The sequence below is a fragment of the Podarcis muralis genome, chromosome 10 (assembly GCF_964188315.1).
Source record: "Podarcis muralis chromosome 10, rPodMur119.hap1.1, whole genome shotgun sequence".
NCBI classification, from domain to species: Eukaryota; Metazoa; Chordata; class Lepidosauria; order Squamata; family Lacertidae; genus Podarcis; species Podarcis muralis.
The window spans coordinates 65578021-65594427 of NC_135664.1; the positions used below are offsets into that span (position 1 = coordinate 65578021).

At 42.0% G+C, this 16407-nt stretch overlaps 1 protein-coding gene across 9 annotated transcripts in view; it reads left to right on the top strand.

Moving 5' to 3' along the window:
• The window catches only part of USP6NL (USP6 N-terminal like), a 135166-nt gene that overhangs the window by 75291 nt on the left and 43468 nt on the right, over positions 1 to 16407 (top strand). For all 9 annotated transcript variants that reach the window (XM_028745434.2, XM_028745432.2, XM_028745437.2 and 6 more), the window contains one exon: positions 11774 to 11813. In XM_028745434.2, the coding sequence (XP_028601267.2) occupies positions 11774 to 11813 (40 nt within the window). The remainder of the gene's footprint in view (positions 1 to 11773; positions 11814 to 16407) is intronic.

Below are 16407 nucleotides of genomic sequence, written 5' to 3' on the forward strand. Positions count from 1 at the left end.
GAAATTGAGGCTTCTGAAACAAATAAAGATTGTAAAAGAGAAACATTGGCAAATTTACACTCAAAAGCACCAGGGCAACCTAAGAGAGACCACGGAGCTGGATTGGGTTAATTTGTGGGGTAAACAAACCCACTAAAATCAGTATCTCCTCGTATACAAGAAAATACATGAAAATTATCACACTGATGGCATTTGACACCATTACGATGTAGCTATATTAATGAAACAATCTTGCCATTATACTGGAGAGGCTGTAATAGAATGGGCACAGCATTTCACATGTGGTGGATGTGGGAACATATAAAACACTTCTGGCAGAGGGTATGTGCAGAAATAAGCTGTATTACGGGTTAACAAGTGGAAAGCACCCCAAATTTGGGATTATTAACTATTTTTTAAAGAAGGGCAATCTGATCTTCGTTATGAAGAACTAATTTCTTAGCATGCATACGAGTGGCACAGAATCGGCAAGGATTGGAACATCTGTGTATCTCTCACTGGAAACCAAATGCATGACCTATTGCTGTATCAGAACAATTAACAAAGAGATTACATGCATTGAATAATACAATTGACGTAGATGCTTTTGTCGAAATATGGAATCCATTTATGAAATACTTTTCTGATAACCCTGAAGAATGGCAGCCACCGAATTCACACAGCAGACTTTGGCAAACTTAAATACACTGATTCGTCCGGCATGGGGTAGGGGAAGGGATAAATTGGAATTCTCCCCCTCCCCCCCGTAATTGTTATATAATGAAAATAAATACCACAGCCACCTCTTCTAGACCTGAAGACACTATTTGAAAATAAATTCAGCAAAGGAGTACGTTTAACAAACAGAAACATTTCATTTCTGGCCTGGAATAATGAAATGCACAATTTCGAAGGCTATTCTTACATCTCTTGATGATTTTGCCCATCACTCCCAACTGGAGAGTAAGTGTGGAAGGGTCCACCCCCCATGGTTTGAACAAATGTACATGCAATAACTAGGGATGGTAGTGCCTGCTTTTCTTTTTCCTTTTTCTTTGGCAGACCTAATCTTCCTTCCAGTCTTATTGTCCCCCAAAGCTTTACATTATTGGTTTGTATCAACAGGCGCAGCTCCAGCAATTTTGGCAGAGCTGCTTCTCTTTTCTCAAGCCAATGATCCAAAGTATAATTTTATCTGCTAGCTTGTGAGAGTTCGTTAAAGTGCTGAACATGTTTTGAGAAGGGATTGCTAATGCAAGGGATTATGGCTCTGCCTGGGGCATACATCAGGCAATAGAAATCTGTCTTCTGTGTCATGCTAAGAGGCTGGCATGTACCCTTCTTTCTATCACACTTTATTATTTAAATGCAATACATTGTAGCAGCAGGTGGGAAAATGAAAATAATGAGCCAAAGAAATAGATTTTATTCAGAACTGAAGTACATTAAATGTCTCCAAGTGAAATAATTGACTTCTCTTTTTTAATCTAACTTTATAAAGGAATATTTTGATCAGCACAGCTATATGCTTTTCTGTTCCTTCTCATTTTTGTGTGCACAATAGGCTTCAGTGGTGTAGACTTCAGTGTTCTAATCTTAATCCCATTGCTATCCTGAGATTCCAGCTATTTCCAGGTAATTCATTAAAAAAAATATCTAAGGAGCTGATGGCCTTTGCTCAGTCCTTACCTTGTTATCCTAGGTCAATAAAGGTAAAGGGACCCCTGACCATTAGGTCCAGTTGTGACCGACTCTGGGGTTGCAGTGCTCATCTCGCTCTATAGGCCGAGGGAGCCGGCGTACAGCTTCCAGATCATGTGGCCAGCATGACTAAGCCGCTTCTGGTGAACCAGAGCAGCGCATGGAAGCACTGTTTACCTTCCCGCCAGAGCGGTACCTATTTATCTACTTGCACTTTGACATGCTTTCGAACTGCTGGGTTAGCAGGAGCAGGGACCGAGCAACAGGAAAGGTAAAAGGTAAAGGACCCCTGGACGGTTAAGTCTAGTCAAAGGCGACTATGGGGTGCGGCACTCATCTCGCTTCAGGCTGAGGGAGCCGGCGTTTGTCCACAGACAACTTTCCGGGAAACATAAAACCAAACAATAAAATTATAAAAAAATAAAAAGAAGTTAAAACAAAAAGAAGTTAAAAGCAAACATCAATAGACCCTTCTGAGGGACTCTTAATTGCCGGCACAGACCTGGTGGAATAGAGACATTTTTATCAGGCATTTAAAAGTTAGCACATAAAGTATAGTAATAGTAATAGTATAACACTTTTTCAGAACACAACAGTAGAAAAGTAAACAATGACCCTGACTCAATGATGTAATTTTAGTGTGAGCATTTAAATAGACAGAGGGTCCTCAATAATAAGAGTTAGAATACTTTATTACCATATGGGTGGGGAGGGCCTAATATGTTGTTTTAAAAGAAGATGCATTGTTTGGACATTCCTGGGTTTGTGTTGGCATCAAATGCTTTATCCCTATTCCTCAGGGGCATGTATTTGCTTTAAAATGCAGTAAACTGAGCAGGCTCTTACAAAAAACCAATCCCAGCTAAGTCAGAGGTGTCTGTAAATCTAATACTGCATTTAATGAGCCTATATAACTTGTCACTTGACATTTGGAATTTCTCTAGTGAAAGTGGGCACCTCCTGAATTTTTATATATTGCCTCAGTTCTGATGAGGTGGTAGGATCAGCTTTTATATCGCGTATCACCCTCCCAGAGGCACCATGTCCCGTTTCTAAGCACCTTGCTATTTCTGTAGCAAATCTGACTATAGCGGTGGTCAAATCCTACATTTGCAGACCATGTATGATAAGGGCCTATGTTTGAAGGACATTTGCGCAACACTGTCCCAAGGAATACATTTCAGCGTGTGTCGGTCCCTGTATTGGGGCAGCTGTCATTCTGAAATAAGCGTACAATATAAGCCTGAGATACAATTTGTGTGGGAAAACTTTGCCCTTCTTTCTGATGCAGCCCTTTTGTAGCTTCGCTTCCTGGGATAAAACTCCTTAATTATGAAAAATGGCCTCCTATAATAATGGCCATGGCCATATATCTGGGTGAGTTACAGAATTGGATGTTATAAGATTTGAGCTAGCTTCTGTAATAGTCTTAACCGATGAGTAATGCGAGTGTTGCTTTTGACACATTTTTTTTGAAAGATGTATGAAAACCAGCACCAGCTGCCTCTGTGTGTGTAATAAATTTAAAGATCGAGCTCCATTCATCACTTCAAATCTATTCTCAATGTGCTTCCCTCAATAAAGCACATTCTTCAGAAATTCTGGCTTTTCCCGAAATGCCGCTTATGTGCTGGAGAAGCCTTGGTATTTGCACTGTTCTTTTCCCTATGCTCAGTCATTAGAATGGTATGGTAATATTACATTTCTCTATTCGTAAGAGGCTTTATTTTCCATTAGACAAATTTTGCACTGAAACGTGTCTCATTCTACAGGACTTTGCATATTGTGAACCTGCTTTTTTGATGATTATTATTTTTTAAATCAAATGTCTGGTCTTCATGGTGACCAACAGGTTAAATATAATACAGCAAATGTATGCTTTAAATATTTAAGCAAGGCATTGAATATGTAGGACTTCCAGATAACAGAATTTGTACTCTGGTAGTAATAGCTAGCTGTCTCTCTCTTGCAAGACTTGGAAGAACAGATGATCCACTGACTTGCTGTGACTCCCTTTTGGCAATTCCTTTTATTTCCCTCCTTCAATTTCCCTTTGGAACACATATATTCGAGGAGCGCTTTAGGGAGATGAGGTTTGCAAAATGCTTGGATTTTTAAACCATTATGTGGGTATTCTTACTTAAGCCCTGTCATTATAGAGATTTGGATCCACTTCCTTCATTGCTGTGTATGTAACAATCCCTGGATTGCATGGGGTTTCTCATCTTGACGAAATGTGGAACATCCCGTAGTTCAAGCCTGATCTACACATGCGACAGAAAGCATGTGGTAGAATGATGAAGTGGCTATACTCTTTGACGTACTATTTGATACTGCAGGTGGGTGATAGCATTCTTGAAGGCTCTGCTGCATGTACCATATTTTTCGCTCTATAGGATGCACTTTCCCCCCTCCAAAAATTAAGGGGAATTGTGTGTGCGTCCTATGGAGTGAATGCAGGCTCCTTGGCTTCAGTGATAACAATGCGAAGCCCCCGAAGCGCAGAGGGAGCACTCCCTCCGTGCTCCAGAGGCTTTGCATTGCTTTCGCTGAAGCCTGGAGAGCTAGAGGGGTCGGTGCGCACCACCCCTCTTGCTCTCCAGGCTTCAGGGATAGCTGCCTGAAGCCTTCGGAGCACAGCGTGAGTTCCCGCTGCGCTCCACAGGCTTCGGGTTCCTTTTGCTGAAGCTGGGAGAGCAAGACTCTCCTGGCTTCAGCAGAGAGGGAGAGCTGCGCAGCGCCCCTTCAGCGAAGCGGGAGGAGAAATGGAAGGGGCTCCTTTTCTCCTGCCGCTTCACTGAAGGGGCGCTGAGCAGAGAGGGGGAGAATTTTTTTTTCTTTTTCTCCCCCTCTAAAACAAGGTGCGTCCTATGGTCCAGTGCATCCTATAGAGTGAAAAATACGGTATATCCCTGTAGGAAGAAAACTAGCATAGCAGAGAGATGTTTTTGCTCAGCCCCCTACCTGCTGAGCTAGTTTTCTACTTGCAAGTAATTGTTAAAGCATTCAAAAGAGGTGTGAAATAGTTTGGCCCAATTCACCACTTCATTCTCCTGCATGTGTAGATCCAGCCAAGGAGAAATATAGGGCACATGCTATGCCTCCCATAATCCCACAATCTCCAAACATAGATCTTAGGGAAACAAGATAGTGGAATTTGTAATGTATACAGTATCTCAATCCTTATAACAATAGGAACAGAGGCAGCTATACCAGACTGTTGTCCTCCTGATGTCTACTCTGACAGGCAGTGGCTCTCTAAGGTCTTTCCTATTCACCTGCTAGCTGATCTTTTTAACTGCAGGTGCCAGGGATTGAAGGCATGCCAAAGTCATGTGCTCTGGCACTGAGCTATTATGGTCCTAAATCCTATAATAAAGTAGTTTATCATTCTACCCCTATTGCAGTTGGAAGATCGAGGCTGGGGAAGAGTGATTTGCCTGCCTAAGTGAAGAGATTTATGCAAGATCAGAGAGGGTGCTGGCCTGGGCCTCTTAGTAATACTGCACCAGGTTTTGTCAAGGAGAGAACGACTCCCTCCCTATTTTAGGGCCTCTGCACCTAGTGAATTCATAGCTGAGGAAAGATTTGATGTGACACCTTTTCAGCTCAAGACTTTTAACCATTACAGTTCACTATGTCAGGGAGAAATGGACTACATCAGTTGTCTTCAGGCTTTGTAAACTTGGTATCCACTCTATATCTGTCTGTCTGTCATCTATCATCTTCCTTTCACATCTTTCCAATATGATGAGATATGAAAGAGGGCAGCTGGCCTCCTTTACCTTTAATAGAGGAGATTTTGTGGGTGCAGCTTGTGGAGATGAGAGAAGCTTTATGTGCTGAAATTATTCTGCCTCCCTTTATAAGGTAGCCCCTGGTCTACCTTACATTTGGGCGTTGTCTTTCTCTGCTTCTGAAAGAGCACACACATATTGGTAGTGCCAATAATGTGGACTTGAGATACAATCAGCATCTGCATCTCCACTATCCCTTGGAAGACGAGTTGTCTTGGAGATAGGCCGTGAGGTTGTATTCTGTTTGCGTAAGGATATGGGGCAACTTTGAACTTTCCTCCCTCCTCTTTCTGATTCCACTGTGCTTGCTGTTATGCAACCCGTGGAGTGGGCCTGCATAGTTCATAGAGGCATGCAGACTCCTGTTGCTGTATATTCATAAGCTGCACCAACAGAGATTGATTTGTGTAGGCAGACTTTGCCTGCAAACAGCCAAAGCCTCTTGAGAGTTGTGGTGTGGGCAGGAGTGCACACACACTGCGGAGGAGAGAAGGAGGGGAATTGAAAAACACACACTTTACAAACAGGAGATGTAAAGATTGGTATTCCCTGGCTGCAAGGATCTAAAAATTCCACTTCACCATTGATACAACCACGCTCTCATTGCTCTGTTCCCACTTAGCTATTATCTATGTTAGAAGAATATCTGAAATAAGAGGAGAGAGCATAACAGGGACAGGCATCAATAGGGCTTCTGGTCTGTGGCTCTTGTTAGAATACCAGATTCCAGCATTTGGGTGTGGGCGAAGGGAGACACAGGAGGGGCATCTCACTCAGCTTGATATGAGCACTGAAATAAATAATAAACAGTTAACAGCACAAACTCCTCTGTGAAGCCTTGTAGAGCTTTGCCTTTGAGTTCCGTAGCGCCAATCCCAACGTTATAACAGCAGACGTGTTTACCATCTATACAGAAAATTCCTGAAGTGTGGTGAAGCTAGCCTCAAAACAACTTGAGATTTATGTTGATCATACGCTGGAGACATATGTAATGGCTGTGGGATTATTGATATGTATATGCTGTTTAGTTTGGAAATGCACATCTCTCCACATGCTTGTCACACTCACACCTTACATTTGAAGCATGTTTGCACCGCTTGTTAAATTTGTACTACAATTCCCAGCATTCTTTGAGGGAAAGCAATGACTCCTAGCTTTCCCCCAAAGAATCCTGGGAATTGTAGTAGCGATTTAACAAACAAACAGTAATAGTTTGTCAAGGGTGCCGACAATTCGCAGCACCCATGGGAAACTTACAGTTCCCTGAATTCTTTACCATGACTGTTAAAATGGCTTGAGAGTACTTTAAATGTCTGTTGTGGGTGTGAATACTGTGTTTGCTGCAAGGAACGCGGATAAAAACATGGCAGACTTGCTTTGAAATGTTAAATGGGGCCTAGGAGCAACTAATCAAGTGAAGCGTGTCCATGTAATACCACTGTCTGAGCACCCTTGAAGGACCATAGCAATCTGTTTTCAGCAGCTGGTTAACTTGCAAGGAGCTAGTTTCTCCTGGACATTTGCCAAAGGCCTCACTCGAACACATTTTGGAAGCAAATCAAGACATTTCTGCTTGGGTTAAAATTGGCAACTGTGCGCGCATGCAGGGTGGTGTATTTAAAAACATGCTTAAAAAAAACAACACAGATTGGTACCCACTGAAAAACTCTGGGAGGGTGTAACGTACCAGCCCAAATACCTAACATAATGCATTTATTTTGACAAGCCAAGGGAGTTTTAAAGCATAAGGCCCACTGTGGTTGTCCTTGTTTGAGCTGTGCTCACAGTCCAACACAAAACACTTGTAGATAGTAGTGCAGAGTTGGCCTGACCTTTTATTTTAAACTTCTGTGCACCAGATTTTAGCAGGCAGTTACTTCTGGTGAGGTCAGAGTCTCCAGGTGTGTAGAAGTCTCCATCCTTGGACCTGATCAGTTTTACCATTAGTTTTTACTGTGGTAGAAATTACCAAGAACAAAAGACACACCTATTTCTTCGATTCTAAAGGGTGTATTGATTTGTTTTTATTTTACTGTTTCATTTGCTTATAAATGGCACAATCCCAGCCAATGCTGAGCACTTTAAAGCCTCATTGGTTTCACTGGAAAGAAAGTTAAGCGTCAGCCCTTGAAGCGATGTACAGAAGTTCATTTCGAATGTGCCTTTTTTTCTTTACATAGCATGCTTCTGTGTATTTTACACATAGAGGCAACTCGTCAGCCATTCATGATGTGGTACAGGAACATTACTGTGGTTGGGTGTCTACTCTCGGGTACAAAATACTTCTGGTGATAGAAGCCGTGGCCCAAATTTAAAATGTATTCTTTTGTGAAAGCCCCGTGATATTGTAGCACCCTGCTTGTGGTTAACGCTTAGCTGGAATGAAATATTCAACGCAGCAATAGAGAAATTAAAATAATAATTTATTTGTCAGACAAATAAATGAGAGGCACAGTGGTATATGGTTACCAAGCTCTGGCCTGGCCTCCTGCCATTATGGCCAGCACTTATATTCCCTTAATCCAGCCCCCTTTGCTCCTCCTTGGCTGCATCTGTCCAATCAGCCTGGTTGGATTTCCTATTGGCTGCCTGCTATAACCAATCCTAAAAGATACACCCACATCCTCCTGTCCTTATATGGAGCACAAAGAGCTATATATTGTTACATCTATAAATGACAAATAAGTAGTAATATATCTTACATGTGTCTCAACAAGGAATATTAATTACCAGCTCACCTCTTGCCCTCTTCGCCCTATTGCCTTCTAAAACAAATGGTTAATCTTAAATTTTTATCTTAAACATATGTCAAGGATCTTGAGTTTCACATCAACATTGAAAGATCTCCTTCATTTGAGAGTTTCTAAACAAATGTCTGACAGCCATATATCAGGACTGCTTGGATGGCTGCTTGGATGGCGTCTTCTTGTCTGACAGGGGGCTGGGCTCAATGGCCCCTGTGGTCTATTCCAACTCTAGGACTCTATGAAATAAGAATCTAACATCTAAATTTGTTACTTTCTAAATCCTTTGCATAGTTACATTTAAGCCAATATATTTAAGCTAATATATTTCATACATTATCATAGGTAACCTTTTAAAAGAATAAAGCTTCTCAAAATAGAAAGGAAGGAACTCAGTAAAAAACAGGTTTTAAAAGGAACCCCTTCAGTTTACCCCCCCTTCAGCCATCTGCTCTTCCCATTAGATCTTCCCAACATTTATTACCCTTAAACTCTCTCAGTTTAAGAAAGAAACTGCCTTTAAAAAGGACTTCCCAAAAATGCTTTCTTTCTGCCAGCCAGATGCTTCTCCATTTGGTCTTTAACCTTGGAAAGAAGATCTAGCTCATTTTACTGGGAGGCACATTGGTATAATTTTACTATTTACTCATTCCTAATTATATTTATCTCTGCCTTTGTTATCTTCTGTAACATGTAGGGTCAGTGTCCGTTCTCAGCCTGTAATTTCAGCTTTTACGACTTTGAAAGTTATTTTCCTGCTATAAATCAAGGGGGCCCCTTGTCTAGGAGGAAAACATTGCCAGTGTTTTCTTAAGCAGCTGGTCTGCCTGGCATGAAACTTTTGAAAATCTAAGCCCTCTTTAATATACAAGTCCTGATCAAACATTAATAAAATGCAGGCTTATGCCTGATGCCTCAATATCTTTTCTCCCCGTTCTTTTAGTGAGCAAGATCGAACTTTTAAGGACCTGAGACTTGAGTTTAGATTCTGTTTTTAGCCTGATTCTCATCTGGATATGTGCTATGTGTGTCTTAAATAGTATCACACTTTGGAGTCGGGCTTCTCTTAGCTAAAATAAGTAGAGCATCAGAGATAGCTATAAATGTAATTGCTTTCCATGTAGACACAATTTAGTCTTTTAAGCTGCAATAGTCTTTAGTGGATGTCTATTCATTTCATTTAACACCCCATAGCACTTAGAATCTTGTCCTGATAATGTCAGCACTATTTAATTACCACCATAAACACCATCCTGATACTCCTAACATAGGAAGCTGCCTTATACTGAGTCCATCTAGTTCACTATTGTCTTCACTGACTGGCAGCAGCTCTCCAAGGTTTTAGGCAGGAGCTTTTCCCAGTCCCACTTGGAGGCGCTGGGGATTGAACCAAGGGCCTTCTGCACACAAAGCTCTACCAGAGAACTAGAGTCCTTTGCCACAGTGAACAGAAACTAAGAACCTTATATAAGATGTGCAATAAAATGGGTGTTGGTAGTGGTTCCCTTGGGGACCACTGTAGCTTATTTTGCACGATATGTTTGTGGCCCATTGGTGATATGGTACAGCAGAAGCCTAATTCTGTAGTCAGACACACAGAATTAGACACACAGACACGCACAATACAGCAACCGCCAGTGTCTGGTCTGTTCTTTGATGGGAGACCACAGGGAACCCTGTGTGTGCTGCTTTCTTGGAAGGGAAGTGGGATATAAATGAGTAACTTCCTCTCTCCCACCCCATCCCAAAACCCCCTCCAACCAAATCAACCAAACTTGATCAGAGGATGCTGGTTGATGTGGGAAAGCTCTGTACAGTGGGCAAGACACTGTGTTGTCAGTTCTGCTAAACAATTGAGCTGGGGTTTTTTTTGGCAGATTCAACATGGGAATGGGCATCCCCATGGCAGCTGTATTGTGCAGACAGCACTCACCCATTTTAAGCAATGCACCAACTGGCAATACTGAATTATTAAAATCACTGATGAAGTGGCAGCGGGAGAAGTGGCGGAGTAAAATTAATACAACCCAGTCCGACCCCATAGCTTGCTCAGCTGGAATAAGAATGTGCATCTTGAGAACTTGAGCAGTGTGCGTAGTCAGTGAGCGGTAAGCTGTAAATTCCTATAGCGAGCATTTGAATTAATACTTGCATTCAGATCATCCTTTCCAAAAGATTGCATATTATTTATGATGCGCTGAGACTTGGATGCAGAGCCTCTATGCAGCTGAAAATAAAAAAATAATGGAACAGTATGAGCCAGACAATTCCTGCCTTACCAATGGCCCTCCTCCTGTTAATTTTACACAGTTGTGTCACAAGCAAAGAGCAAAATTGAAGGAGTACAAGAACCACAATGGCTGTTTGGTGGAGAGCTCTTGCAGGTTGAAGAGCATTACAGGCTACCAAGAAATGGAGAAGGCAAGAAACCTTAAGAGTCATGAGCCAGTGTAGAGATCAGTCAATTCTTTAAAAATCATTTCACATACTGACCCAGCCAAAAGTCACTGGCCCAGTTTGGATGATTATATGTTGGCTTAATAAGCCCAGATAAGCGCGAGACTTTTACCAGCAGCACATACTGTCTTCGTGCTGCTCCTTCCCTCTTCTCTTCTTGGTGCACTGCTGAAAGTCTTCAATGAACCATAGTTAATTGAGAACTATGGTTGGCAACAAACCTTGGCTTGTTCTGAACCTGGTAAACGTACTTTTTCCTGGTTTGACTGAAACAGGAAGCTATGATTAATAGCAGACTTCCAAGTTTAATTGTGGCATGTTGAGGAGGGAGGGAAGGGGCTGCATATGAATATCTCAGCTTATTTAGCCAAAATAAATAGTATATAAATATATGAGTGTTTGTGTGTGTGTAAGGACAGTTCTAAGCATACTACTAGGCAAGTGTCTTTCTTCACCACTCCAAACTGCTTATAATGAAAGGCAGTCTATCTTGGCTTCTGACTTTAAAAACATTTTCTTATTTTGTGTGATTTGGATGCAGATTTGTAAACTAATTTATTGGTTGTGAAATCACCCACCCAAGTGATTCGCTAGGTATCGATCTGTGTTTAAAACTGATTTAACAGTCATTCCACAGCACAGAATTTGACGTAGTCATTAATTTCAAGTATTGTTCAATTGAATTTTCTGAGTGCTAAAGTCAAAATAGATTTTTGGATACAGCCCAAGTAAATATTTGACTGTTTTATATGACTAATACATACCTGTCCATCCTCCTTCATTGTAATCTTCTCTCTCTATTGTAGGCCCATGAACTTTTCTACTTTAAAGACCTTGTAGAATGTCATACAGTAGAAACAGCACCACCCAATGCACTTGAGCTTCCACTGAGTTTTATCCCCAATCGGAGGATTGTAATCAAATACGTCCACTGTTCTATTATCTTACATTATTGTGGCATAATGTTTTGCAATTGGCTCTTAAGTCTTCATCTTCTGCACCATGCCTCTGAGTCTCCATTGGTAGCAATCTGTTCAAAACTATCATTTTGTTCATATTCAACAGAAGTAATAGTCTGTTCCCCTTTCTTTTTAGCCAAGAGGAGCTACCTGTCCATGATGCAGCAACAGAGAGGGTAAGTTCTTCATCTCTCACTTTAAATTACCAGTGATTGTTCTACTCAGTGCTGTACCACTGCCAAAGCTATATGTGGGCAGATCATTGAGCATATGAAGCTGTCTTGAGTCAGACCATGACTCAAGACTAGTGCTATCTGCTCTGATGGGTAGTGCTTCTTCTAGGTCTCAGGCAGTGATCATTGCCAGCCCTTCAGCCTGTGATTGTGTAACTTGTGACTGGAGATATTGGAGGTTGAAGCTGGTGCACAGAAGGTGACTTACACTGAAGCAGAACATTGGTTATACTGTGCTATGTACACCAGGGGTAGCAACGTGGTCTCCTCCAGATGTTGTTCTCCATCTCTGACTAGCATGGACAGTGGTCAAGGGCAGTGGTTGGGAGTTGCATAACAGCAATATCTGGGAAAGCACCACATTGGCTGCCTCTGGTACTCCTTTGTCTACAGTAACTGGCAGTGACTCTCTAGAGTTTCAGATGGACATTCCCAGGGCTACCTGCAAATGCCAGTGATTGAACATGGTGCTTTCTGCAGGCAAAGTCTGTATTCCACCATTTGAGCTACACTGAGTTCTAACAGAAGACTGGGAAATTACTGTTTTCGCAGGGCAGACTTTGGTGCAATGGTGCCCCGAGCTAAGCCAAAATTTGGTGTCCCTTACCTAGCGCTGGTGCCATGCCAGGCTTTAGGAAGGAGGCATGAGGACTCTGGCAGAGTCCTAGAGCCCTCCCACCTCCTTCCCAGCTGGGCAAGTGCTAACTCGGCTTTGGGAAGGAGGCTGTAGGACTCTAGGACCCTGTCAGAGCCCTCACACTTCCTTCCCATAGCGAGGCAAGTGCTTATCGATTTATGTTGCACAATCTGCATGGTGTTTTGGCCCAAACCTTGTGTGCTGAAGACTTACTTGTGCCAACAAATTCCACCACCCTCTGTGCATTCCACAGATTACATCATGCTTAGACTTGGCTGTGCTGCAGCTGAGGCTGCTGTGAGTCAAATTTAGCGCTCTCTGTTAGATGTTCCTATTAAACCCATTCCCTTGTTCGTGAAATCTCTCAAAAGTGCCTCTCTTCCTCAGATGCGGCGAGCTACTTTTTCTGCCCTTGCGCTTGGTGATTATTTGGCATTGAGTGTCATCAAAAGAAGGCAGCTTATGTAGTCCCCATAGAGCTGTTAACACTCCTAGGATCAACTGAAAGGTCACTTGCCAAGAGGATGCTGAGCCCTGCTAGTCTGGGAAGGTGGAAGAGCCACTTGTGTTCTTTTTGCAGCTGTTTGCTGAGCTTCTACTTAATTAAGCCTCTTTAAATTACACTTGGGTCTCTGCCTAGTCCAGGGTGCTCTCTAACTTAAATGCCCTCTGAAAACTTTTGCTCTTATCTGAAGATCCAGAAGCTATTTTCATCTAATGTATGGGAGAATGGAAAATAGGGCCTTTTGTTACTACTTTAAAAACTTTAGAAGAATTTAGGGCTGAATTTTGCATACTCCATAATTCCACCAGTATATCTTTTGTGTAGGTTTTAGCAGAGATTTTTGTCCTTGAATTTTTGTTTGCACACATTATTTGACTTTTACTTGACTTTCAGATGGAAATGATGATAATTTGTGGGTAGGAGCATTTTTCAGTAATTGCTGGGTTATTGCTACTTCTCTTTTTTTGCATAATCTGTAATCTTATAGCCAATAATTTTAGGAAGGAGGAAATCGGGGTGTTAAATGTTGAAATCACAACTTACCAGCTAATCAGCATTTGCTCTAATTGTGCAGTGGAGTGTTTTGATAAACTGTAGAACATAAAAGTCAGGAGAAGGAGCTGATAACAAAGGCTAAGGACTGGTCTTCACAAAAAAGTTCAAGACATGTGGCCAGAACTTCGCTTTTATGTATCAGGTACCCTCCAAAAGTAGGGACGCGGTTGGCACTGTGGATAAAACCTCAGCGCCTAGGACTTGCCGATTGTCAGGTCGGTGGTTCGAATCCCCGCGGCGGGGTGCGCTCCCATTGCTCGGTCCCAGCGCCTGCCAACCTAGCAGTTCGAAAGCACCCCCGGATGCAAGTAGATAAATAGGGACCGCTTACTAGCGGGAAGGTAAACGGCGTTTCCGTGTGCTGCGCTGGCTCGCCAGATGCAGCTTGTCACACTGGCCACGTGACCTGGAAGTGTCTGCGGACAGCGCTGGCCCTCGGCCTCTTAAGTGAGATTGGGCGCACAACCCTAGAGTCGGACAGACTGGCCCGTACGGGCAGGGGTACCTTTACCTTTTTACCCTCCAAAAACATAAAGATGGTGCATGTTCCCAGTGCTATGGTCACAACGTTATGAAGCCTTTTTGTACCAAAAACATGACCCAGAAATTGCAACTCAACTCAACTCAAAGTAAAGTTTACAAGAAACCAGGGAAATGAGCTGCTTAAGCAAATCTGTACTCCTAACATCTATCTGCTTTTCACTTGTGGGTGGAATATCAACATTTCTGAAGTTTACTATGCTAGGACTACATAAGACTTCGGGGAACATCAGTGGAAAAGCTCTTTGGGACTATTTTTTATTTTATTTACAGGAGTGTTTATAAACTGCCAAGTAATAAGAAAAATATCATGGTGGTGCACCATAAAATTATTAAAACATCATAAGATTATAGAATAATAAAATAATAAAATACAGAATGACTAACACTGAACTGAGCAAATTCTCTAAAAACTATTGGCAGCCAGGGGATCAAAAAAAATAAGGTTGTAGGTGTCTGCCTGATTTCAGTAGTAACACTGTTCCAAAATACAGGTGTCACTGTAAGATCAGGGAGATCTCAGATTCACATATGCAAAGGAGAGAGCAGGGTACCAGAAGTCCATTATAGCTATGCTATACAGAAGCTGAAAAAGTAACTTTGTTCAAATGCTCAGGGAGCTATTGATAAATCTTTTTGAGTATAGTATCTCTCCAATTTTTAAGCCAGCGAAAAAACTGTCCCGAATAGCATATTTGGGAAGCATTGCTGCAGAAGCTAAAATTCAGTTGTTGCCCACAATTTATGATGCAGTCAACTAGCTGGGCAACAAAACTGTCACTAAAATGCATTGCTGCACATTTAGTTTCTTGCACATTCTCTTGTGGAAGTCAAGTGTGTGCAGTTTTCTCTGAGAGAAAATTAGTGGGAAGAATCTCTGCTTAACATAATATAAAGTTACTATGAAATTGTAGGGCTTCAGATAAGACTCTTCCTAAACACTGTTACAAAATGTTTTTGTTGGGTAGACTTTGCTTGATGAACGAATGCAAACCTTCCATAGGTATTTATCAGCAAAAGGAAAGATTATAGCATGCACAGTGGCTCTATTCCATTTAAATGTTGTGAAGTGGTCTTAAATTACTGTAATTATGTCTGTCTTTGGAATAACCTGTTGTTGCTTAGTATCTCTTTGCAGTGCAATGCTCTGATTAGGCTGCACAGTGGCATTTAAAATAAACTCCACATCTCCTATGGGTGTGGCAAAGTACAGAGCGGAGTACATAATTTTCATTGTAACTTTTACTGGTCAGAATCTGGAGGTTGTTATATGGGAGATAGTCAAAACTTTGTATGTACAGTCAAGTAGATATTTCTGGAGTGGGCAAGTTCAGGGTGAAACTGACTTATCTACACATTAGGTGGCTGTTGTAGGCATCAATCTGTCTTGGGAGACAATGGAGTGTGCCTTGGGGGTGAAGTCAAACCACTGTCTTAGCAGCACCAAAGTGATCTCCCAGGGTGCAAGCCTGGGCAGTATGTATGGAGGTCCTATGACAAGACCCCTCACTGATTTGGTCCAGAGGCAAGCAGGACAATATGTTTGGCACCAGCTGGGCTGCAGGAGAATTCTGTTTTTATTGCTTGTTGTATTAAAATTTGAATACCATTTGATTTTTTTTTTTTTTTAAATGCACAGCACATTAAAATTTCTAAACAGGCAGGAAACTAATTAAGTGGTCGGCCAAAACCAGTAGCAGCTTCCAAGTTATCCAGAAGAAAAATGCTTGGGGGCCATTCACTTAGAGCAGAAGCTTTGCAAGCAGAAGGTCCTAGGTCTGACCCTTGGCATCTCCAGCTAAAGGAATCAGGTGGCAGGTGCTGGGAAAGCCTTCTTCCTGAGGCCCCCAAGTGTCACTGCTGGCCAGAGGAAACAAGAGAAGACTAGCTGAGAAACAACCATGTGGTCACTGCCAGTTGAAGGCATATTGCAGGGGTCAGCAAACTTTTTCAGCAGGGGGCCGGTCCACTGTCCCTCAGACCTTGTGGGGGGGGGGCGGACTATATTTTGGAAGAAATAATAGTGAACGAATTCCTATGCCCCACAAATAACCCAGAGATGCATTTTAAATAAAAGCACGCATTCTACTCATGTAAAAACATGCTGATTCCCGGACTGTCTGCTGGCTGGATTTAGAAGGCGATTGGGCCAGATCTTGCCCCCCGTGCCTTAGTTTGCCTACTCATGGCATATTGCTTAATTCTGCTTCAGTTTAGATTTATAGATGGCCTTATTTGCAAATATTTGTGTTTTTAATTTTATTTTCTAATTTAATATGTGCTTTTCCTCCTTAACCCCT